This window comes from Epinephelus lanceolatus, chromosome 19 (assembly GCF_041903045.1).
Source record: "Epinephelus lanceolatus isolate andai-2023 chromosome 19, ASM4190304v1, whole genome shotgun sequence".
Classification (NCBI taxonomy): domain Eukaryota; kingdom Metazoa; phylum Chordata; class Actinopteri; order Perciformes; family Serranidae; genus Epinephelus; species Epinephelus lanceolatus.
Genome location: NC_135752.1, coordinates 30,828,531 through 30,855,100, shown reverse-complemented (window position 1 = coordinate 30,855,100; position 26,570 = coordinate 30,828,531). Strand labels below are relative to the sequence as shown.

Below are 26,570 nucleotides of genomic sequence, written 5' to 3'. Positions count from 1 at the left end.
CAGCCAATAGCATTAAGCTAGTAGATATTAAATTATGCACAAATACTAACAATCCTGTGTCTGGAAAATAATTTATACTTTCTCGTTGACCTGAGCAGCATAAGAGGAAACCCAAACCAACCCAGGGGGAACAAGCCTGAGATTTATATGAAACATTATGCAAATCAAAACAGAACTCCAAGAAGAAGAAGAAGTCTAAAATATATGAGGAAACGGATCCATAGTGGGTGTGTAACATAACAATGTCAAGTCCTCAGTATCTATGTGTCCAGAGGGAAATTAACTGGCTTCCTGGCTCAGTCTGAGCAGCAGTCAGCTCCTTGTGGCTCTGAGTCCTCAGAGCAGATGGACGGTTTAATATTTTGGCTCGGTCATGAACAGGCCTGGCACCCTTCCTGTTCTCACCAGGAGATTTTCAATTAAAGCCAATAAGTGAATGAGGAACCTCTGCAGGGCAAGATGCGCGGCGAACACCTCAATCAGCTTTGATTCACTCACAGAAAGCACTCAGAAAGAACTGATACATCAGGTCATGCATGAAACAGAAGGATCTTTCTGCTCAGTAACTTACTGATCATGGTCGTGCCTCCGGCCAGTGAGGCCTTGGTGCCCTGGTAGAAGTCATCAGCAGAGGTCATGCCTCGATCAGGCATCTGGAAACGCGTGTGCACATCAATGCCACCTGGCATCAACATGCGGCCGTGGGCATCGATGGTTTTCACCCCGCCGGGCACGATGAGATTTTCCCCGATTTGTCTGAAGAAAAGAACGTCAGAATTTACAAAACAGAGCAAAGAATAACTAAGAAACGAGAACAGAAAACAAATTTCAACTTTACACCTGTTTTAAATACTGTGTTCTTTAATGAAGCAATCCAGACATCACAATACCATAGCAATAATAACAACATCATATGTCTATTGAATAAAAAAACAACAACAAAGAGGATTTATTGTGTTAAATTGAATGCCAAACAAAGATATGAGCTTTTACATTACACAACCATCAGTATAAGCTTTAAATTTGTATTTATGATCATAATTAAGAAAGGTTCCCCATTTCAGGCATTTTTTATATATTTAATTTTATACTTTGTTGACTTTAAAACAGAACTTATCATGTGCAAAATGCAAAATAATTTGAAAGGAATGTTTCTTGAAATGAAAAAGATGATTGTATTTAAGTTAACTTGAGTATGGGAATTCATCAAACAGTTGTAATGAGGAGAAGAAAAAAATGTATTAAATTACAATTTTTTTTTTTTAAAAAAAGGTTGATAATTTGATGAACAAATACAAAAATGTAGAGCTGTACCCAACTCAGACTTATCTCAGTCGAATTAGATTTGGCTGTTGAACACAAATATTTGACCATTCGTTCCTTTTTTTTCCATATGGAGTTTGAGAGTTCAAACGAGGTTCAGCGGGACATTCAAGGTGACAGCAGCGCCCATGTCTCACCTGTGGACACTAGTGTTGTCTGCGTTATGTCAATTACAACCATATTAACTCGAGCCCCTACATAAATCAAGTGACATAGGAATATGTTTGCATAAAATTAACTTATAAACTTATCTTATCAGAAATTAGACGAAAAGGCACAAGTCACCCCTTTGTAGGTGGGGTACCCCCAAAAGGTGAACATAGGAGTACAGAAGCTGGGTATCAAATGTTCCACATACTGACTATGGAGGCGTAAGTGTGTCTAAGACTATAGAAGACTTTATCGTATCAAGCTGCTGTGAGCTGTAAATTCATCACTTCTAAGCAGAAAGCAGAAGATAACGTTCTCTCAAAGCAAGACGGTGCAAAGCCTCTCAACCTCCAGGCAGCTACCTCTCACTCAGACTAACCATGGCTCTGGAACAGCAGCTGCCTGTACCAGAGTGCAGTGTGAAAGCAGCAGTGAGTGCTCAATCTACAGTAACATCTAGGGATAGAACAAGTGGCAACCTCCGAGGCTGAAAAATGATGCCAATGTAGAAAAAACTCAACAACAAATGGCCACTTGAGGCTGACTCCAAAACAGAGTAAATCCCCACCAACCTCCATGTTAAAATGCCCAACTTTACAGCACAAGTAAACATGTTTACAGCCTGGAACTAAAAACAGTTTTGGTCTCTATAATTAATTTCAACACTCATAACAACTGCACGGAGGTTTTTTAAATAACTCATCCATTTATGTTTTATCAAGGCCCAAAGTTACGCATATTTAAAGGCAGGACTGCTTGAGTGACGGGCTGTGTAAGTCTGTAAGTCAGATCCATATCCATAATGTAGGCAAACTGTTTTATTTTCACTACTCCCCTTTTTGTATTTGTAATAAAAAGAGATAAAAGTCAGACATGTGGATGTATTATGTAAACATGGTGCAATCTGGTTTTTACTGTCAACAGTTTGAGAAAAAAAACAGTAAACTCACTTGATGACTCCATCCTCCATATAGATGTCAGCACAGAAGGACTGGTCATCGTTCACGATCTTCCCTCCTTTGATCAGGAGGCGGTCGCTCTGGAAAACAATAAAGATGATAAGTAGCTGCACATTTCACTACATTTACACACATCCAAAATTTCCTCAGGAAAAGCTGATGTAAAGCTGTGGGAACCGGACACTGCAGACCTGAACACGTCAACGCTGCTCTGGGGCTTTATAGACGCCTATAAAAATACGCTTATGAGGGCGAGTATCCGATTTGGCCCGACTGGATGCTGGATTAAGTGCATTTGATGAAAGACATTTTGGGAAATGTCACATAAAAGGGCGGATTGGCACTCGCAACACAAGATAAATAAGCCAAACCTGCCGCAGCCTTCACTTGGCCTTTTTAGGATGCATTCTGATAAGGAACACATGGCCGTGCAATGTCTTTCAACTGATACTGGCTTTCTTCATCTTCACACACACACCCAGAGATACCCATAAACACACTGTACACACTCTTAATAATAATCTGATGCATGGATGGAGGGGGAAACAGGCGACGACGCAGAGAAGACAGCACTGTGATTTTTGGATCAGCACCAGATTTCTGTGTGGATGTTTTAATAATGACATAATTTATAATGAAAAAGATGCAGGGAGAGAAGGACAGGAAGGAAAAAATGTTGAATAAAACCTGTGGCTGGATTTGAGGAGGAGTCTAACAATCTGATTTATTTGCTATTTACTCAGTGACATTATTAAATTTAGCATTTTATTGTGTTAAAGGAAGACTTTATCTTCCAAATGGCCACATGCATATCAGTTACTCATCCTGTGTTACACTGAATTTGTGAGGAAAATGTTTTTCTTGCAGGCCGCAACTGAACGATGGATCGAAAATCTCAGAAAATTCTTAATGAATTCAAATAAGCAACAACAACAAACAAACAACAAACAACAGCAAAACAGACAGCCCTTTCCAACAGGGAACTGAATTGAAAGTGAACCTTATCTGCGTTCTCTTCAATACCAGACTCCACTGACAAAAACAGTAATTTTACCTCACTGAACACAGGAGCTGCTGGTCTACTGCTGCCTCAAATAGCAGCTTGTTTGAATTATTGTGTGACTTTGGTGTTTTAAAGTGTTAGTTCAGACTGACCGAAATCACACAATAACACAGACAAACGACTGATCGAGGCAGCAGTAGACCAGCAGCTCCTGTGTTCAGTGAGGTAAAATTACCGTTTTTGTCAATGGAGCCTGGCTTTGAAGAGAGCATGGCATGCAAGGGTGCTTTCAGACCTAGAGTTGTCTTGCTTTGGTCCGAATCAGGGACTAATTTTGTTACAAAGTTGTATAATTGCCTAGAGTTGGTTCATGTTCTCACAGCAGCATTTACAAGTGGACCAGATCAAATGCCTTGTGTGAGAAAGCTGCTCTTGACTGGTCAGAATTTCCATGCGGGAAAAATCCAGGAAGTAAACACAACGTTGAAGAAGAGTACACTTGCAAGATAAATGTGACACTTTCTAATGTGACAATGGAGGGACAACTACGCAGGTTGATTTTAGCGCTGCTCATCGTGGACTATATATTGCTGTCATTGTTCATTTTAGTCAAACCATACAGTTTGAAAACGAGGTGCGGCTCCAACTAGAAAACAATGTTTTGATGCATTGGATGTGCTGAATGTGCATATTAAGGCAGTACAGGAGGAGGTGCACATTAATAATCCTCCAGGACTGTAACATGCTCATGTTTAACCCAAACAATGTGTCATGTGACTGCAGTTGGTTCAGATCCAGGTCGGAACACGTTCTCACCACAAACGAACAGCACCAGGGTTCGTTTGTAACCGGACCGAGACCACCTCTTCAAGAAGGTCTCGGTCTGGTTGTTTTGGTGCACACCTGAGTGTGATTGCTGTGTTCACACCTGCCTAAATGAACCGCACTTAGGGGGCAAACAAACTTGAGTTCGATTGAACTAAACTAAACAGGGCAGGTGTGAAAGCAGCCTGAGAAAGAAAGATTTCTTCACAAATTTACACGGGGTAAGTAAATGGAAATTTGGGCGATGAAGTATTCCTTTAAGGAAGAAATAAATAAACAGACCCTTTTCTCTGTGCAACCAGGAAATTATGATAAAACTTTGTGTTGTATAAAACTTGTATTTTTATGATTGCTGCCTCTGATATAAGCAGTTTGTAAGCAGCATCTTTGAGTGCTTTGTGAAAAGTTATTCAAATTTGTAACCTTTAAATGAAATGAAATTCTAAAATTAACTCAGGGAATATTAAACATGTTAGGTTAGCTTTTGTGAAATGTGAATATGCGTGGTTGCTCGGGATATTTCATGAAACTAATCAGTGTACAGATGAAACTTATATCTTAATCAGAAAGAAGGAAAAAAAACACGTAGGCGTTCTTGAGAGAGGTTTCACAGCAGCAACACAAACAGCAACTATTCATCACTGCTCCTCTTTGCTAATTCCAGCTCTACTTGAACAACAAAATGAGGGGTAAAGTATTCACTGTCGCAACAATGAAGACAGGAGCCCGCCTCCAGACACACCCCTCCAACCTCCTCATGTGGTCGAGCTGTCACAGCAACCGACACGAGAGAACCAATCAGAGCACAGGCTGTGTAATCAATCATCCATGCCTGCTGCTGTGCCACTTGTCTCTGTGCAGGAAAGAAGGAGGGGGGGGTCTTCACCTCAACAGCCTCCCACCCTGTGCCCCTCACTAACCCCCACCCCATCCCTCCCTCAAGCCACCCTGTTAGCTTGGGTCCTCTGTCCAAAAAGGGAGTGGCAGCTCTGGTCACAAGGACTCCGGCGTCCCCGGCTAACAAAGGCCGCTCTGTTTGAGCCACTCGCTGCAGCCCGGCCAGCAGCTCTGGCCCCAAACACAACTGCTGCTGCTCTGCAAAGGCTCCCAGTCCGAGCCCCGCCCTGCAAATGAACCAGCACATATACAGCTGAGCACTGCACAACTTTGTCAGATATTACATGTTTTTTTAATCCTTTCAAGACCCCTGGTAATATGCTCTGTATGCACTACCAGAAGCAGGTGGAATTTATATTTTGGGACATGATGCAAACTGTATAATGTATAAGCTGTACAGCTCCCAGGCAAACATATATACATGCACTTTGTGGTTTGATTATTGATTTATAAAGCAAAAATTCTCTGATTTAAGTTTCTCAAATGTGAGGGTTTGCTGCTTTTCTCTGTTCAATTTACTGCACGTCATATTTTGAGTTTTGCACTATTGGTTGGACAAAAAACGCAGTTGGAAGATGTCACTTTGGGCTCTAGGAAACTTAATTTCACTTAACTTAATTTTTCACTATTTTCTGACCTTAATAGACCAGATGCTAAGTCGGAAAAATAACAGACAGATTAATCAATACAGAAAATAACTGAGTTGCAAAGTACTCCACTGATTCACCATTGCACACCTGTAACATTAGCTGCGGTTACATGGACAATATTTCTTCAGTCCGACAGAAATTATTCTGATTAGAGATTCCCACGAAACTATGTACATGGACGTTAAACGAAGTGACCTGATAGGATATGCATTTCCATCAGAATAAAACTTTTCTGACTTGTGCAAAGTGGTTCTGCCTGCTGTGAAGCAACCAATCTGCTGGAAATTTAACAGAAGAAGAAGAAAAAGCTTTTTAAACCTTATTGAGAAAAGAAGAAGAAGAAGAAGAAGAAGAAGAAGAAGAAGAAGAAGAAGAAGTGGTTTTGTGAATACAATTTTTGTAGTAAGTAACAAAAGTGTAACCAGGTTATTTCCTGCAGCTACAAATTACAGATGTCCTCACCTCACATCGGTAAAGACTACAAATTACCAATGTTACCTGAACATCTCATATGCAGGCTGCTGCTACTATGGACAGTTGTTATGTCCGGTGACTCCACAGTTCAGCCTGTAGCAATAATGTTACATAAGGATACTGTTTCAAATGGGGGGCACGTAGAAACAGCTGCTGTGGCATGTCCTGTACAGTGCACGCACCAGCTACATCACCTGATGTTACCCCCCACCCCCCACCCCGTGGGGCAAACATCTGCAGAAAGAATTATTCCAACCAGAGAGAAACAATTACATTGAGCATTGACATGGTTATTGGTAATGAATTTGTTTTATGTGGGAACAATAAACAAGTGTGCTCAGGTGCTATTATGCTTGGAGCGAGATCCAGGTTAGCACGTTAGACACATGACGTACAAAACAGATATTTCACTTCAACTACAGCTTGTTTTGTTGCTAATTTTAATGCTTGAAAAAATAGCTGGTTTAAAAGGAAGGGTGGCAGAAAAATCTGAATATTAATTGGGGTCTTTTTTTGGCCACTTGGGGGCAGCAAAACAAGCTCTAAACTCAACATTGACATATCATCAGCATATAAAGTTTATATGGCAAACTACCATGGACGATTGTTACGTCCGGTGACTCCACAGTTCAGCCTGTAGCAACAACGTTACATAAGGCCACTGTTTCAAATGGGGGGCACGTAGAAGCACTTGTTGTGGCATGTCCTGTACAGTGCACGCACCAGCTACATCACCTGATGTTAGCCCCCCCCCCCCCCCCCCCCCCCCCCCCCCCCCCCCGTGGGGCAAACATGTGGAGAGAGAATATTTATTCCAACCAGAGACAAACAATCACATTTACACAGTTATCAGGCACCAATATTGTCCTACTGAACAAATTATCAAAGGTTGACCCCCAACCCTCTCATCCAGATTGAAAATTCTCTCCAACCAGGCCCGTCTTGCGACTAAGGTGGTTACATAGAGCATTTTTATTCTGACTGCACTATTAATCTGATTATTAGTGGGACAGTGTGTCAGAGACGAGGATGCTGTCTAAGATACATGTCATCTTGGACGATGTCTCCCACCCTCTCCACCATGTGCTGGTGAGACATAGGAGCACATTCAGTGACAGACTCATGACCCCAAGATGCACCACAAAGCACCACAGGAAGTCATTCCTGCCTGTGGCCATCACCCTGTACAACTCTGAGTCAATAAAGTGGCATCTAGTATTTCTGTTTCTGATATTAGGGTCCATGTAAATGCACCTACTGTCAGACACTGTCAGAAATATCATCTTTTCTTCTTCCTTTTTAAAACCTGGCGCCTATATTACCCATTATGCACCTTGGCTGCCAACAGTTCAGCCGGTCAGGAGACATCACTCGAGGTAATTTATCAGACTTTGTGCACAAAAGGCTTCAAACAACTTTTTCCACATATGCAGTCGTACTCCCCAAGACGTATAAACAGTCTTTGATGTGTAAAATTGGAGCACTTCCTGTTTGATCCTTTGAAGTCTTGAACATTCGTCATTGGAATACTGCAGATATGTAAAGGTCATCTCCATCTGAAGCTCCCAGTATCTGTTTTTGAAACAAAAATAACTCAATATATTATAGGAGCCAGTTTGTGTTCAAAATTGGCTGAGTTAGATGAAGTAAGGTTCATTTTGCTGGTTATTTTCGAAAAGAAATCGTTCTTCCTTTGGGAATAAAGAATAGTTGCAGCGCTATCTGAGTACAGGGCAACAATAAAGTGTCATGTCTTTTGTTCTCGGAGCTGTACAGTAACCAGATGATGGCATACGTAAGTCATATCCTCTGCTTTTGGAAAGAGATTTTTTTAACCTCATTATGCCGCCAGTGACACACTCATAGCTCTACAATGAGGGCAGGAAGACACACACAAACACTTGCAGTACACACACACACACACTCAGGGATTTCAGCTGACTGCAGCAGGTCTGGAAAATGCTTTGCAGTTGTCATCTGAAAGGTGTGGCGCTCTGACAGCGCTGATGGAACTAATGCAAATAGATCATGTGGTAATCTTCGATCTATGCGGAGCAGCCCACTCTGGTGGAGCGGCTGGCCTCGCTCCAGCCCAACGCTGGCCCGCTCTCATCCCGACAACTGCTTTGAAATATGCCGTTACATCATGCGCCTCATCATGACTGTCATTATCACATTACTCAGTCGAGTTCGCCAAGAGACTCGGGTTCTCGAGTCGACACTCACAGACCCAAAGCTGCGTGAGCCAGAACTGAGAGGCAAAATTATCTTTTCAGAAACAATTAATCATGTTTGATCCACAAAGAGGAGCTAGTTTTGGGTTTCTCAGTGTGAGACAAGCAGATGGTTTGGAAATTAAAAGGTGTTTTTTTTCTTTTGTTTTTAGCTTCAGCTGCAGAGCGCTAAAAAGACGGGAAATTAGCAGAACAATTACTTGCCCTGAATCCAGACTGTATAATCCTCCGATTGTTTTGGAGCTCACAGGGGTTGGAGAGAGTGTCTGATTGTACTGGCTCCGAGCCAGACTTGACAGTGACCTTTCCTTCATGGGAACCTCTCGCAGCCTCACAAACAGGATATGGACAAAGCTCAATGGGCTCACTGTCAGTGAACTGCTGTGTTTTCATTCCACACCACAATACGTAACCCTGCTCATGTAAATGTCATACAAACAAAATGACAGTTAGCAATTGAGCAAAAACGCTGTTTTGAAGCCTCCAGTGTCGACCTCACTCGCCTACATTTCCTGGCTCCAATAAAACTAGGGGCGGACCCCATTTGGGGGGCGTAGAAGCTTTGGGGGGGCAGGCCTGTATGACTGTGAAGAAAAATAAGGAGCGGAAGTAGAGCTGGATAATTTTGTTTTATGTGGGAACAATAACAAGTGTGCTCTTATGCTAGCAAGTTAGCATGTTAGAAAGCAAAACCACACGTGAGGTACAAAACAGATATTTCGCTGCATCAACTCTAGCTTGTTTCGTTGCTTATTTTAAAGGGCCAGTGTGTAAAATGGGTTGAAAACCGTTGGAAACAGTGACATCAGTGGTCAAAAAAGGCAAAAAAGCCTTGCGCACAAGTTTTTCAGGAGTAGGTCTATCTAGCCACGAGGTGAATGTTTATTTAGAAATCTAAACCATGTTACGATATTGTAATGAATCCCTCAGGAGCAGAAGACCAGAGGAGCGTTCGGGAGAAAGGCCCGTTTATTTGAGCACTCCAGAAACTCCGGTAACACTCCACTCCATCCCAAACTCTGACTCTTCTGGCGTAACAGACACACTTCGTAACTTTACACACATACTTGTTTACCATACTGAGTGGGGACCCCCCTCCCCTCTCTGCTCCGCCAATCTCCAGCCCGCACACTGACTGACAGCGTAGCCGGTAAACAGTGCTCAGCTGTTTATTTAGCCTAGCAATATCTCCGGACTATAGTAGCTGCAATGGACGACTTTGAACGCGATTTTGAAGAGTTTCTTGTAGCGGACACAGACCCAGAGCCATACCTGTTTGAGCCGGAGCACACAGATGAGGAACTCCATGTGTTTGATGCTGAGCGGGCGAGAAGAGAGGCTGAATGCACAGAATGGGATTAGGTGCTACTGCTACCATCGTTGGGGAGATATATCACCAGGAGGAAAAGCGCAGCAGAGAGTGCATCATAAGGAGTGAAGTTGCATCTTCTTTTCCTCGCAGATGACAGTTCGGGTTCATTCTCTCATGTTGCGTGGTAAGTGTGGTCCATTCGCAAACTTTATAACTAAAAAAAACTTTTCACTACTCTCTATCAACGAACTACTAACACTCTCTGCTGTTTCCTCCTCCTTCTTCCTTCCTTCCTTCCGCTGTCTTCGTTGGTTCATTTATACACGTGAAACGCGTTCTCTGGCTGGCTGGATTGTCCGCTCGGGCTGCCTTACATACATGGCGGCGCAAGATGGCGATCTCTCAAAAAGCAAGGCCCTTGCATATATATATACATATATAAAAGCATAATTATAAGGCCACGAAAACCAAACGAATTTTATTTTATAGCGATCATACACTTGTATAAACATATTAATGGGTAGAATGTTCAGATTCAGATTCAGATTGACAATAAACCATGCCAAATATTACACACTGGCCCTTTAATGCTTAAAAAAATAGCTTGTTTAAAGAACGGGTGGCGGCAAAAGTTTTTTTTTTGGCCACTTGGGGGCAGCAAAACAACCTCTAAACAAATACTGACATATTATCACCTTATAAAGTTTATATGGCAAACGGGTAAGCAAATGGCTGCCTATTTACACATCTGGCAGACACAAAGCAACATTAGCTTTCACTTAGAGTTGTGTTTCAGGACACCTGGTGATTATAAGTCAAATATTCACTCTTGTTTTAGCTCCGTTTTACTCTCTCTGGCTCTGTTTTTAGCGTACGGTGACCAGACATCTTGGATTGCCTGGGACTGTCCCGGTATCAAGCTGGGTGCCCCGCTAACTATCTTTAAATCACTAAAATGCTCCAGTTTTCAACATTCATTACTAAATTGTCTCAGATTTGACCACAATTAAAATAATAACATTAAGTTTTATACTAGTTTTCTGCACTTACATAGACATTTCTCATGTTCTGTCTCACTCATCTTTACCCAGCCCAATATAAAAACATACCCAATACATAACGTGTCCGTCATGCTACGGCTAAACATAAGCAGCGGCTTACAAAAATGATAACTGTTTGCTCTGTATAGTCAAATGCACATCAAAACCTTATGTCATGGAAGAAGAGGATGCACAGGAAGGCAATCGAGGCACTCCAAGAATATACTAACAAGGACGGATATATTAAAAAGGCTATATTCTAGTAGCTAAATCATTAAAAGAGCCAGCATATTTCGCCCACTGTAGGTCTTCGTCAGGGATTTAAGTGGTGGCTACTAGCAGGAAGTAGCGCTGTTGCAACCAACTTCAGGGGGGCAAATGCAGGTGACGGCCATTTGAAACAGGCGACTCAGGAGGGGATCCTTGCCCACCATCTGGTGAAACACAACAGGAGCTATTGATCCATGGACTCTTACAGCTGCTCGTGTGTTACAGTGTTATTATTATTTCAGATAAACTATATTTTGGTGGATTTCAGGAGGCAAAACATCATTTTTTTCCGGCTGCAGTGCTGTCCATGGTGTTAAAAGGTAGCTTGGTAGGTGAGGTAAGTGCTTAGAAGTCCTCAATCTTCATGATACCACCAATGGAGTGAGTATAAACACATACATATGTGCAAGTGATACACTTAAGGGTCCAGGTTGGAGGTTTGGAAATATGGTCCCCCTGCTTGAGCTGCTTTCTTCACCAGCTGGTAGCCAGTTTCATCTGTCTGCTATTTCCTGCTGTGAAGGCCACCTGCAGTGGGTTAATGAAAGCTCTCGCTGAAAACAGCAGCCTGCTGCATCTAAAAACAACACTGATGGTGACACAGTGAGAATCAATGAAAGCAAAGATGCTAAAATGCTCCATAGGACTGAGTGTTGCTGAGGATTCAGGTGATAATTTTGCATGGGCTCGTCATTCAGAGTGGTCCCTTTAACATTATACATAGTCGGCCGTTCTTAATATAAAAATACTGATGACAGCAGCTTTAAATAAGCGTATCTATGGAAGCAATTCTGATGCTAAAGGCAGCTGAGTATAAAATAAACAGACTACTGATGATAGACTCTGGAATATTGATTGTTTCTCCACAGCCAGCCAGATCAATCTGTTGTATCATATGACTCCTGTGAACTCTGATGATTTAATACATGTTTTGTATAAACAAAAAGCACACAGGTGAAAACTGAAACGCACGACAGAGGGGAAAAGTTTCATGAAATCAGGACATAATCCATTTGGGCGCCGTGAAAACGTCTGCCAGTGTCAGGCGTAACCCGGCAACGTTGTGTGTTGTTGTCCAAATGGAAAATATCCTGGGAACATTTGTGAAGTCAGGTGGAGCACGCTGCCAGGTCAGACTTTCAGCACGGTGATTTATGTGTGTGTGTGTGTGTGTGTGTGTGTGTCCTGTATTATTCAAAAACCAGCCTGCAACAAAATAATCTCTGTACATGTTCAGACAACCGAAACACGTGTTCACTGTTTTTTTTTATTTAAAACAGAACATTTGCTCTTTCAAAATAACCAGCTAAACAGGAATTAAACTAATTCCCAGAGGGATAGATGTGGAACTGAACACCTTAAGTTTGCAAAATACAGCACAAACTGTGCATGAAAAATATATATCTAAAAAAGTAATTTTTGTGTTTTTATTAAACAGATATTGGGGGATTTAGATAGATACAGCATGAACATTATGTTTTGGTTCACATCATAAGAGAAAGCGATTGAGGCTTCAGAGGACAGAGACATGACTGGATATAACTTAACTTTTTGTTGCCTCTGAAATATTGACTTAACTTTTGTCTTTGCCTATTAAAAGCTCACTTATATTCTTTTTTTTTTTACTGAAAAAAATCACTTAAATCTCTTTGACTACAAACAAGTGCATATTTTCAACAGCAGTGATTTCCATACCAGATTTTAGCCTCTTAGGGCAAAAACTGTGGCAGTCGGAGGGTGGGGAAATTTTTGTGGACCAACTGAGTACGAGCTTATAGAGCTGTTAGTCACAACAACAAAAAAAATCTCTTAAAATCTCTTTTTTACATTAAAATGTTCCCTTAATTTCTCTCTAAACTATGACATTTTACTTAAGATTCTCTTTATCCTTGGGACAGTTCACCTCGAAATCAAAAACAGACATTTTTCCTCTTACCTGTAGTGTTATTTATCAATCTAGTTTGTTTTGGTGTGACCTAAAGAGTGTTGGAGATATCAGCCGTAGAGATGTCTGTCGTCTCTTGAATATAAGGGAACTAGATGGCACTCGGCTTGTGGTGCTCATAGCACCAATAAAATACATTTGAAAAACTCAGCAGCAGTGTCTCTTTACAGAAATCATGACCTGGTTACTCAAGATAATCCACAGACCTTGTTGTGAGCAGTTTCATGTAGGAACTATTTTCTTTCGACTTAACTACACCCACTAACCACATCACCGCACAGAAGGAAGTGTGCATCTACTCATGTCAGTGCGAGATCTAAACATTGATGACGTCCATCCTGGCTGAGCTGTAATGTTGGCTAGCTCAGTGGTGCTAGGTGAGCTAGCAGAATATGCATGCCTTTTTTTTGTGCTGTGAAAACCACACCCACCAACCGAATCACTGCACAGAGGGAAGCGTGCATCTGCTGCTAGCTCACGTGGCACCACTGAGCTAGCTAACGTCACAGCTCAGCCGAGGAGGACGCCATTAATGTTTACATCTTATGCTGTCACAAGCAGGAGCCTCTCATTCATGAGTAGATGCACGCTTCCTTCTGAGAAATGATACAGTTGGTGGGTGCAGTTCGGTGGTAAGAAAATAGTTCCTACATGAAACTACTCACAAGAAAGTCTGTGGATTATCTTGAGTAACCAGGTTATGATTTCTGGAAAGAGACACTGCTGTTGAGTTTTACAAATGTACTTTAAGGTGCTTTGAGCAGCAAAAAACCGAGTGCCATCTACTTCCATTATATTGGAGAGAAGGCAGACATCTCTATGGCCGATATCTCCAACACTCTGCAACGCACATCAAAACAATCTAGACTAATAAATTGCACTATAGGTAAGAGGAGAAATATGGACTTTTGATTTTGAGTTGGACTATACCTTTAAACACACTCTTTAACTTAGGATTTCTCTTGAATCCTCCCTTTTCACTATGAAAACTTTACTCATTGACCTCCTTCTGCAGTTCATTGAGGATATAGTGCACCCAGAGGCACCATGGTCCTGTTACAGATTTTACTCAACAGTCATCTCTTTTGTTCAGGTTCTGATTAATAAAAAAAGTTCACTCTCTGTTCACAATCAAACACACACATTGCGCATTCTCTCTGACTTCTGGCTTTATGAATGGGGGAATTCAGGATCATATTGAGCGTGAAAAGGAGGCTGAGCCGGTGGGTGGGTGATTTGGAGAGCAGCATGCTGTGTGCGATGTGTGAGCAGACTGTGCCCCTGGCTGCTGTGCACTGTGAGATAACAGCGTGAACACAATGAGGAGACCTGAAGCAAAACTGCACACACGCTGAGCTGCCACTGGGGACAACTACTGTACTACAGGTACACTAACATACTGCCTAATGATCTCTCATCCGCTGAGGATTGTAGTCACAGAGACTTTAATCCAGGATGGTCTTATTATAGCCTTGGTCTATTTTTACCTTTTCTTAACGTGGACATTAAAGCTGAATTTACTTTACTAAGACATTAGCTTGGTTTTTTACTTTGCTTTCATCTGTATTTATATCCTTCACTGTGCTGCAAAGCAAATCAGGACACAATAACTGGAGTCTAGTGCTGAAATGATCTGCCAACAGTTTTAATAATCTCTCCATTTAGGTTATTTATCAAGCAAACACACCAGATAGTCTCTGATCTCGGCTTCTCAAAAGTGAAAATTTGCAGCTTTTCTCTGTTTAATATCATTTAGGGCTGCAACTAATCATTACTTTCTTATCTGTTGATTATTTGTTTGATTAATTGGGTAGTTATTTATTCTATTAAATGCAGCCAAATTGTGAAAATGACCATCACAACTTTACCAAGTCAAATGTGATATCTTTAAGTCAAGCGCTTTGCCCAACCAACAGTCCAAAACTCAAATATATTTAATTTACAGTGATGTAAAACTAAGAAACAGCAACTCAGAGAATGTTGTATGGGCTTAAATAACTCATCTGTGATTAAAGTTGTACTGAAAACTGTAAACTGAATATATAAACTAAGTGTCAGACAAAACAAGTAATCTGAAGATGCTGCCTTGAGCAGTAATTTTATTGTCGTAAACACACACAGAAACAGAATAAAACTAACAAAAACCATCTTGACCCAACTCTAGTTTGGTTAAAATAAACCCTGGGATCCTCTCCATAATTTTGTCAGACACTTATAATAACAATCTGAGCCTGTCAGTGGCAAAAACAAACACTTTCAGTGGGCGTAAAGTGACGGTGCACAAATGCCCCCATTGGTTACACTGCAGCCTGTTTAGCTGCTCCCAGCTGAAGCACTCCTGCTCAATCCTGGGCCAGTTTCCAAAATTGCTGTCTCCATTTCACTTAGACACTAAAACATGGGACAATAGGGTCCACGCTGAAAAATACCGAAGTTACCCTTTAAGTTGAACGTGGTGGATTTTCATTATTGGCATAATTGTGAATATTGTGTCCAGCAGTACCTAAAGAGACAGCTGGGTAACAAACAATAAAAGAGACTCTGCAAAAACAGAACAGAACACAAAGAGATCTTAATCAAGCATGAGCATGGTTCATATTGAAAGATATGACGCCATTTCAAAAAGTTGAAAAGCCTGGCTTTTTAAAATTGTTTGTTTCTCTGTGATGCAATAGAAATGTTTGTCTCTTAGTGTGTGTGCAGTGTGTTTTTATTAAGAGTTTTCATGATTATCGGGATAATATCGTGAACAGGGTTGGCTACCGAACTCATTACTTTTAAGGGTACTGACCGAATTACATCATTACTACTGAGTGCTGATTCACATTAAAGCCATCTGTTCCATATTTCAGTACCCGAGAGTACATCTGGGTGAGAATGCAGAGTTTAGAAAAGAGACAAAAGTGCCACGAACTGGGTTCAACTTCAGACTCGGGCTGGGCAATATTAAGATAATATATCGTTATCGACATATAAGACTATATATCGTCTTAGATTTTGAATATGGTTGTGTCGTGATATGGCATTTAAAGCGTTTTTTCCCTCGTTTTAAAGGCTGCATTACAGGAAAGTGATGTAACTTTATGTTCTTAGTAGAATTTTTATTTGTTTTAACACTTGCCTTAACCCACTTAGTTGTTAACTGTGTTAATATTTTCTGAAAAAACAAACCATACAACTTTTTTCCATCAGAGAGGGTATCTGGTCAGAAATATTGTAATGTTCGATTTTGTCTCGGGTGCTTTTGGGGAGATTTAAAAATATCAAGATATATATCGAGTATCCTACGTCAGACAGGAGGCGGACCCACCCTAAAGAGGGGAGCCCTACCATCAAGCTCCACGGCCACTCCCTTAGCTTCCCTGCAGGCTTCGTTGCAGTGCCAGTTTGCTTCTGGTCTATTTTCTTATCTATAATATTTCAGAAATAATAAAGTAATATTTAGTCTACTACATCACCCCTGCAGCTAGTTGAAATATTACATTTTTGTTATTACAGAGAAAGTTAAGTGCTGAAAAAAGGTATTTTGTTGCCTCAATATCCACTTCTATCACGTACCTTTTAACTCAGCTTTGGTTTATGCATCTGAGATTTTGAGAACAGGCATGAGTCACAGGAGCTCTAAACCAGGTGGTGAACTTGTGGTGGTTCATTCATATTTGATGAGACGTGCCTTAAGTATGTCTCTGCCTGTGCAGCTGACCCGGCCGGCTCCATCTGTCCAAGGCAATCCAGTAAGCTCTTCTGTTACACGGACACCACCCCTAATGGCCTGGAGATGGATGGATGTAACATTCAGATTTGGCGTTATGTATGATCTAAACTCTAAATTTAATTAGCTTATGCAGAAAGACACGGAACACACAGAGGTTCTTTGTCACTGCTGCAGCCTTTCCTGTTTAGTTTTATTCAATTTAACCTCATTCATTTCCTCTCCAGCCTCTGTTTGGTTTAATAAGCTCATCCACTCTTCAAACTGGCGCTCAGTGATGAAGCACAGTGGTTACAGAAGTATGTCTGACCCAGGACCAGCTGGAGAAATGAAACCCACAAAGTCACTAAGAGACTCTCCTGCTCCTGTTCAGCAGCGACAGTCTTATGTGACACATTTATCGCACCCCATCCTTCAGAAAAAAGCATTTAAATTCAGTCCCTGAGCCTCTTTTCTTTCATGCTCTGTTTAAGAATAGGCAGTGGATCCATTTAGGTCTGACTTAATCACTGTTGGACTACAACCCCTGCTAATCCTCTGATCTCTCTCCACCAACTGGCTGCTGCACCTCGAGCACTCTCCAGGGAGCTGAGGGGGAGTGATTCACCTGAGAGGGTTGCCTGGTTTCACCCGGGACGCCATGATATCAGCACAGCCCAGAATATGTTTTGAATTATCAGCAGTCATGACATCATAAAGTACTTGATTTAACATCCTTTGTCTCTGTAACAATTACAATATGCAGTGAATTTAAGGTTAAATTAAACTCTCGCCTTCTGAACAGTTTTCTCCACTTGCAATATGCCACTTTTTTTGTCTCAGTTTGTGTTTCAACATCTCTTCTCCTGTCAGTATGCATAGTAGAGTCCAAGGTGACATCTTCAAATTGCTTGTGATGTCTAACCCAAAGAAATTCAATTTACAATGGTTTAAAACAGAGAAAAATAGCAAATCCTCACATTTAAAAAGTGGAAAACTGAAAAATGTTTGGACTATTTGCTTGACCATTCTTTGTCTCTGCAGGACCCACAAATAAGCAAACATGCACAGGTGTTGTTCAGACACCTTTGGATATAACCTAAGTGTGTAATTTATTTTACCTTTCACCTCCTGACATAAAATTGGACACGCCAAATAGCTGTTTTGACGTCCAAGGCTTTCAGACAAATTGCTGTGGCTCAGCAGGTGTGCACAAAAGCTCCTCCGCGAGTGTTTATGGCCTACAGGTACCCACAACACGCCTCTCCTCTTCTCTTTCTCTCTGTAGATGCACAGAGATGTTCACATATATCTTTGCAGAACTGTGATTCCAACTTCAGATGTCTGCACAAACATGGACACACTGGTGCCAAAGTCTGTACTGTCTGATCGGTCACTTTAGCTGCACTTTCTTTATGATGTCCACCATGTGCAGGCTGGGCCCCCTTTGGCACAGATGCCTAAAAGGCCCCTTGTCCTTTCTAGCAGCTGCCACCCCACCCACATCATGTCATAGTCCTGATTATTACAGTAAGTAAACTGAAGTGTTAACATCAGTTACTTAATACAGATGCCATATAGCATGAATGTTCAACTTGCATTACCCAGAGGCCACTTTGGCAAAATAACAGAAGGCCATGGGGCCAGCCAATAAACAAACATTCATAAGATTTTCAGCATATATACTAAATAAATTGCCAGTTTTCAAACTGTCAGTGTTTGCTGTCCTCACTCATCTTTGCCAAGAAGGAAATCCAGTGGCAGCAGCCTCATGGAGTCAGCTGCTGCAAGCCCACACAGGTCAGGTGTACTCAGGGGCGTTTCTAGGATCTGAGAACATTTGGTGCTTAGCTTGGACCTCTGTTGGGGGATCCTCCCATTGATAAGCAAGCTCTATTTTGGTGCTTTTTAATGCACTCTGGCAACTTACTTACCAATACTTTAAAGGTAAATCAATTGACCTCTTCCTAACCCCCACCCTTTAGAAATGGTCCGACAAGCTGTCGCAGTAAGCATGGAGCCCACACCGTGACTAACTGCACTCCCTGAAGAAATATGATCATATTTTTGGAAAAAAGAACCAGTGATTCCAGAGAGAAGCAGACAGAGGGGTCTACAGTCTGTGTTTGAAGGATATATCCAGGATGTCAAACTGACTCAGCAGCAACAACAGGTTAAAAAGACAAAGATAGTTAGAAGCTAAAGCCGAACTATAGGCTACAGATCACAGTGTAAAAGTGAACCACCACATCACTGCTGATCACCACACAAGACAATGAATATAAAGGGAAACTTTGCTGATATTGAACCAGCTGTGTGGCATCACAGTGTGTGCAGGGATCTCTCATGGAAAGACAAACAATGTTCATCTGCGCACACTGTGATGACACAGAGCTGGTTGAATATCAGCAAAGTTTCCCTGCTTCCCTTCACTGGTTCCTGTACAGCGGGGTCAGTCTTTGTTTCACTGTTATAATCATTAAAAAGCAAAAGCAGCATGTGTATACATTCAGTATGCTATATCTTCAGTAGCTAGCTAGCTAACCCTACACTTTTCAGGGTTTGATTTTGGTTTTGGAACAGGGAAGAAACGTATATCTATAGCACAACATTTAGCTCCAAATCCACAAAACCAGCCTGAAAATGAAGGAAATCTGAAACGACTGCATTAGAGTCAATGGAGCACAGCTGGGTTGTTGTCAGACCCTGGTCTGCTACGTTATGATTGGCCAGTCTGTGTCCAGGGGTAGCCCTTAGGGAAGGGTCAATTGATTTTTATTGTGAGTTAGAAAATGTTCAACACCACCTGGCTTTCTGTCGTGGTCCAAATTTGGAAAGCTTAGGGGCCACCTGAGCACTTTGGCTCCTTGGCCTGTCTCTGTTAGGCCTGTTCAATAAATGAGTATACGCCAAATAATTTATTTAGTAATGCATATATCTATCTGTACAAAGCACTGACCCATATCTGTACTGGGAGCCCATAATAAAACACTCACACACACTCCCTCCATACTGTGTGACTCTTGTTCTGCATGCTCTGAGCCATCTCTGACTGTTTAACCCAATTACCTCACTGCACTAACATCAGCATGGAAAGACAGTGACCTCCTTCCTGATCAGTTCTGCCTATATGCATCTTCCCTTCATCACACAACCGAGGGAGAAACATGGAAGGAAATAGGACCCACCGTCCCCTCCCTTCCCCTGGCTCCCCTCCCTTCCCCTCCCTATTCTCTACTTTCCATTGAACCACCACCACCACCAGCACCACCATCCCCGCAGCTCCGCTATGAATTCAGGGAAATAATCTGTAACACCATTAACGTGCCCTTGAATGCTTCTGCGCCTCTAAAAATAAATGAAAAGCCGGTTTTAGCAGAGTGAAAGAAGAGCTTGGATAAAAGAGCCGGGTGCTGTGCGGATGCAGGGAGGCATTTGCCCCAGCAGTTGGTGTGCGGTGATACCCGGCGACCAGACACACCGTGTAACAAAGACCACCGGCGTGAAATCTCCACTGTCATGCATAGTGTGCACAAAGCATGGCAGCCTGGAGTGTGAGTCTGCAGCTGAGATACACACTCTCAGGTTAAGTGCTGGGTTTTATAGGTAGATGAGCACTTGTCGCAAAGATGCTACAAAAAAAAAATCACATTTACACCCACCGGTGTCCACATCGATTAATCGATCCTAATGTGCGGTCAGTGCACATGAGGATTGCACAATAAACCAGCATGCATGTGCAAAGTGCATTAAAGAAGCAGCTTTATGCTTCAGCTCCGAGCTCACATTTGTCGGAGGGGCGCAGCGGCGCAGGCACCATGCCGCCCCGGTGACATCCTGCACCCACACCCGCAGGCCCACGCCACCAGACACCGGACACTCAACTGGATTTAACCTCATCTAGATCAACTTTTAAGCACGCGAACACTCACTGTGATGCGGGGGATGTTCTTCTTGCCCTGATAGCCAGACATCTTCACCGGTGGTTCGTCTCGCGCTGCGCCGTGGACCGCAATCAATGCGACGGGATGTTCGGGTTACCGCTGCTCGCCGGTACACGAGGATGATGAGGAAGATGAAGAAACACGCAGCTGATCCTTGGGAGGCCACAAATGTACCCAACCAAACTAACTCTCAACTCCGGATCGCGTCCTGGCAGCCTCCCCGGTCTCCGCCGATGCACCAAACCTCTCCTTCCCAGACGGAGTCAGACAAGAGGGGAGGGAGGGAGGAAAGGAGGGAGGGAAGGAGGGAGGGACCGCCTGCCTGAGAGCGTCTTCCCATAAAAGAAACCCACGGAGCATGCGCAAGAGCCTCGCCCTGCTCCATTGACAGGAAAGAGCCACTAATGCCATCAATTGCTCTCCTCGGATTAGTGGAGGCAGAGAGTGCACCAAGTGAACAAATGAAGAAACACCCAGCAGCCATCTTAACTCTACTTCATCTGCTGTGTCTCTAAACCTTTGATTAGAATAAATTAAATATCAGTCAGTGCACAGAGTGAGATCATTTCACCTTCCCTCAGCTCCAATGAGCACTTTTCTTGAATCACTTTTTAATGGTGATTTAAAGAGTGCCAAGATAGTTTCAAGGTGTGACCAGAACCAGGAAATGACACTTGTTGGGATCAGAGAGGACATGGGATTATATTTTCCACTGTTTGAAGACAAACAACAAATATAATGTCAAATTAAACTGACTTACACTGATTTAAAATTATTTTCATGCGCTGCCAGAGCAGGAGAAGAAGCCTACACTTTGTGTGCGCGTTGAATATCAGGATGGATGCTTCATTTTTGATCACAAGAGATAAAATAAAATCAGACTGAGAAAAATTTAAATGGCTCAATCTCTGCTCCAAATTAGGGATAACTGCAATTATTTTAAAGCTGGGATATGTAGTTTTACTTAGAGTACACTTGCAGGGAAGAATCATTGCAACAAACTGACTCATGCAGGATTTTTACTTCTGCGTTGAATCGACGCTGTACCCTACGCTGTAGCCTGACATGCACCTCTCCAGAAATGTAACTACATGTTGCGGCGACGCAGGCCACTATATCTATTTCCCTCAGTGGAAACAAAGCTTTTATTTACTTTAATTTCACAGATAAGAAACAATAAATTGTGAAGACAATAAAGCCTCCACAAAAATAGCATTTTAAGTCTTGTGTGTGATTTATCCTGGCTTCATATGAGTAGAGGAAATCTCAGCTAGTTGTTAGGCTAATTTATACAATGTAAAATGCCATAGACTTGTGCTAATAATGTTAGCATGTTATATTTGCTTGGAAAACGTGTTTAGTATAAGACAGTTGTTTTGTCAGTGAACCTTGTGAGTTGTAATGGAGCTGACTTTTGTAATGTTACCTTTGTTAAATGTTGCTGTTGTCCCTGGCTTCATATGAGAAGAGGAAATAGATAATATAATAGATAAAGACAAATGCATTGTCTGTGAATGCTGCGAGTTATAGTGAAGCTGATTTGTGTACTTGTGTTTGAAATTGTCTCTATAAAGCCATGTTTAATGTGTGTTCTGAATCAACTAAACTTTACAGCACTTCACAGAAACCCCGCCACCAACTAGTGTTTTGGAGGTGTAACTGCAGAGTGACACAGACACACCATCGCACAAATATAAACGCTCACAACAGCATAGGCCACATGCCTAAGCTACGGTGTAGGCTCTGCATAGAGCTGATGCAAGTATAAATCCTGCATCAGTGATCTTAGTTACAGAGTCATCAAAAGTTTGCTAATATTAGCTAACCCCCAGGGCGGAACCAGACATTGCAAACTTTCAGTATTGCCAATGAAAGAAAACATCTTGTAGAGCTCGCATCCTATTTTGTATCTAATTGTTCTCCAGCTGTCTTCATCATTCTTAAACCATCTTTTACTCCTTCCACCCAGGAAGAGGTAAAACTTGTCTTTTGTTACCATTTTCAGTTACATCCTGGCCCATAAAGTGTACTCCCAGAGCCCTCGCAGCCCAAATGGGCCGTGCTCCCGCCTGGCAACAATGACTATGATCAGAATTTTGTAAGAAAAAAAGTTTTATCATTTTTAAAAACTACAGTCACGTAGGATGCACATTCAGGGCCAACGTTGGCATAAAATAAAATAAATGTGGCAAAAATCTTTGCTGGTCCAAAGTTTTTTTTGTTTTTTGTTATATACGTCAGAGCTGATCATTAGGATTTAAAAGGCAACGGTGAGGTCAACAAAGATGAAACATAACAATACATTACAGATGAGGCAGACACTGCAGTGGTGTTAGCATCAGATGAGAAAGAGACCACCGTCAGGTGAGAGAAAGCCCAGGATCCCGACTCCCGACAACTTGACAGCAGTTGCAGCACTTATTAGTTTGTCACATTAATAGCTCCAACAGTTACTAAATCCAATAATCTGTGTCCACTGCTCTTAAGTGGTCTGGTGGGTTTGAAATTATAAAACCTCAGTATGAAAGATGTTAAAAATCACCTGCTTTGTGCTGCAGGACAGGGCCCCACAGTGCTGGTCACATCACATAGGTAGGGTAGGAGTCCGGCCTAAACAGCATTACTAAACTTGAAACCTCTTTTTGTTAAACTATGCTAGAGTAAAGTCCACAGAATGATCATTTAGCTAACATATCTATACCATAATAATCTAGGCTGCTCTAATGACACATCAAGGATCCCTAACAATGCCAAATGAATGTGCTCTTTAATACTCTCAATTTAATATGAGGCCAACAAAAGAAAATTTACTCAGTTATATTAGATTTCCTCAGTGGATAGCATAGATTCAGGGCCTAAGAGAAAACAGTCGGGACTGGAGCACCCAGACACCACCCTCCCACTCCGCCCCTGCTAACCACTAGACCTGATTACTTGGTCACACCAGGAAAAAAAGCTTTGACTGCCAAACCATTGAGTGTATTCTCACGGATTCAACTTTTCATTTGCACCAAGGTTCAACCTTTAGAGCTTTGCAGTCGGCCAGTGGTGGGAGATCTTTAACTTGAGTGAAAATTGAAATACTACAATGTACAATTCATGCATTTAATATTTTATTGAAGCAAAAATATTAAAGTATGAGCATCAAGATATCCTTAAAGTACCAAAAGGTGCTCATTATGCAGAGTGGTCTTTTTCAGAATAATGTATTATACCATGGAATATAATTACCGATACACTACTTCCAACGTGAGTAAGACGTACATTATTTCCCTCTGAAATTTAGTGGAGTAGAAGTATAATGTAGATAAGTACTCGGATAAATTACAGTTGCAATTAAGTACAGTACTTGAGTAGATGTGCTTAGTTACTTTCCACCACTGCAGTCTGCAAACATGATGATCAAGCTTGATCCTGAGATAAAGGCCAGCCTTCAAACATCCCATTTAATTTGCTCTCTCCTATGATTAATATGCAAGAACAAATCAATTCATGCCCAATGTATATTATCTTATCAGAGAAGGGTAGGGCAAGCTGCCGCACATGTAAGACTTAAATAGAGACATAAGGGAGAGTAGCTAAAGAGCAGACTGTGTGGCTAATGCTTCCGATCAATATGTAACATGAGGCGTACCACCACTGCACAAAGCTTTTAACAGCATCCTGAGTGCTTAAATATTAAGTAAAGGAAGCACTGAGACTGTCAGTTCCTCAGTTTACCACCCAGCTATAAAACCTGGACGATGAAGCAGCGGTGGGAAAAAGTTGTCAGACTTTCCTGCAAGTCATGCAAGTCAGAGCTGCCATGTCTCGTCCATCAGCTCCACACCCTGAATTCTGCTGTTCGAGAGCCCAAACACAGGAGCACAACAATGCAGCAGGCGTGCATCACATCATATGTGCAGAACACGTTCACGTCTCTGCTGTTTATTTTCATGCAGACCTGTTAACACTGAGTAGGCAGATGGTTTTGCTCAAGGACACTGGGTAGGATCAGCTGTTCTGTGCAGCAGAGGGGATAAAATAGTAATGCAAGCTCCAACTAACAGGAGCCACTCCCTCTGGCAGCTCTGCATGGAGGGCCCTCCATCCACACTGTTACATCACACTGCTTTCTGGGAAATGTAGTCAGGGCAAGTTGTCTGGTAGGCTTAAGCAAACTCAAAGGAGTGACAGGGGCTGTAATTGGAGCAATTTTAGATGGAAATGGCGCAGGTTCGTGCAAAAGATCAGAATGATGCATGGCAGAAAGATAGACATGGTCCAAACAATCCACAATGAGCATGCAAAATTACCCTCTTATCATCCAGGTTCTGTAGAGCCTCCTTCCCTGTGCTCTCCCTTATCTCCACCTTCCTCGGCTGGGAGATGTCGGTCTGCCGGTCAATGACTCGCCCGTCACTCTTGCCCCTGCACGCCGAGAGCGCATCAAAGTCGAGCGTCTTGTTGTCCGAGGAGCCTTCAACCGGGCAGAACATGCCACAGAATTTCTGCCTCGGCCTGGCGGGGCTGTCAGAGCCCATGCTCTTGAAGAAGGCTGGTACTTCCCCGGCGGTCGACATGCCTTGCAGCAGGCTTCTAGGGGAGTAGCTGCACAGATGCTCAGAGTCTCCGATTTTTTTTTTCAGCTCCGCACGCCGGGCAGCCACCGCCTTTGATTTCCAAGCGCAGGTGGTCGCACTGTGACAAAAGATCTGTGAGGCTAATGCTGCATGAAAACACTCCCACTGTAGAGAGAGAGGTGCACCATAAATATGCGTGATATTATAAGATATTAGGTAAAGACACAGGCAGATCTGACGCTGTTCTCCTGGTCTATGATCCTCCTCCAGATCAGCAAACAGTTTTGAATTGCTTACTCATGAGTCTAAATGAGCTTCTCGCCTACAGCCAAATATCCTTGTGCGATTTCACGAGTCACCATATGAGGGAGAGACCTCCAAGTCTATGTCAAAATAAAGATCCAATAGCCTTATAGGAGGAGGATGTTTCCCGATGAGGGATTACCTGTAGCCTGTGTGAGAGCGCATCAGATCTGATCGTCCGGAAATGATCGGTCCTTTCTGGTCCGGAGTAAAGACTTGTTGTGTAGAGGTCTAATCCATCAGGGTACAGTGACCTGCATGTCAGTGCGGCTAAAAGCTGTGTAATGTAATAAGTGAAGCATGTCATGCAGTTGGGTCTCAGAAGGGCGTTTCTCAAAGTTTGAGGTCAAGATCAGCACCATGGAGAGCTCCCTGAAGTCACACCCAGTCCAACATGAAAGGGCGCTGTCCCTTCAGCACCACGGTCAGATGTCTCTACATGTAGCACACATGGGACAGGTAGAGAAAATGCTGAGTCATACATAGATTATATCTGGTAGTAACATGGCAAGTGACCAGTCGTCAAAAAGTACAGTTGCTTGGAGTGACATTAAAGGGACAATTGACCCCAAAATCAAAACCACATATTTTTCCTCTTACCTGTAGTGCTATTTATCAGTCTAGATTGTTTTGGTGTGAGTTGCAGAGAGTCGGAGATATCTGCCATCAAAGTATCTGTCCTCTCTCCAATATAATGGAACTAGATGGCACTCGGCTTGTGGTGCTCAAGGTGCCAAAAAAATACATTTAAAAAACTCAACAGCAATGTCTCTTTACAGAAATCATAACCTGGTTACTCAAGATAATCCACAGAACTTGTTGTGAGCAGTTTCATGTAGGAACTACATTCTTTCTACTGAATTACACCCGCTAACTGTATCACCACGCAGAAGGAATTGTGCATCTACTCATGGACAACAGGCTTGTGTCAGTGTGAGATATGAGCTTGCAGAAGATGCACACTTCCTTCTGTGCAGTGATGAACTTG

The 26,570-nt window shown here is 42.3% G+C and overlaps 1 protein-coding gene across 2 annotated transcripts in view; it reads right to left on the bottom strand.

The window, feature by feature from the left end:
• dpysl2b (dihydropyrimidinase like 2b) overlaps window positions 1-25,865 on the bottom strand; it is a 48,023-nt gene extending 22,158 nt beyond the window's left edge. Inside the window, exons 1-3 of one of the 2 annotated variants that reach the window (XM_033646683.2) lie at window positions 25,013-25,865; window positions 2,424-2,512; window positions 572-756 (exon numbers count right to left, since the gene is read on the bottom strand). In XM_033646683.2, coding sequence (XP_033502574.1) covers window positions 572-756; window positions 2,424-2,512; window positions 25,013-25,279 — 541 coding nt within the window. In that variant the 5' untranslated portion in view covers window positions 25,280-25,865. Of the gene's footprint in view, window positions 1-571; window positions 757-2,423; window positions 2,513-20,705; window positions 20,999-25,012 lie in introns of those variants that run through there. The other variant, XM_033646684.2, reaches the window with a different exon arrangement.
• Window positions 25,866-26,570: the final 705 nt, after the last annotated feature.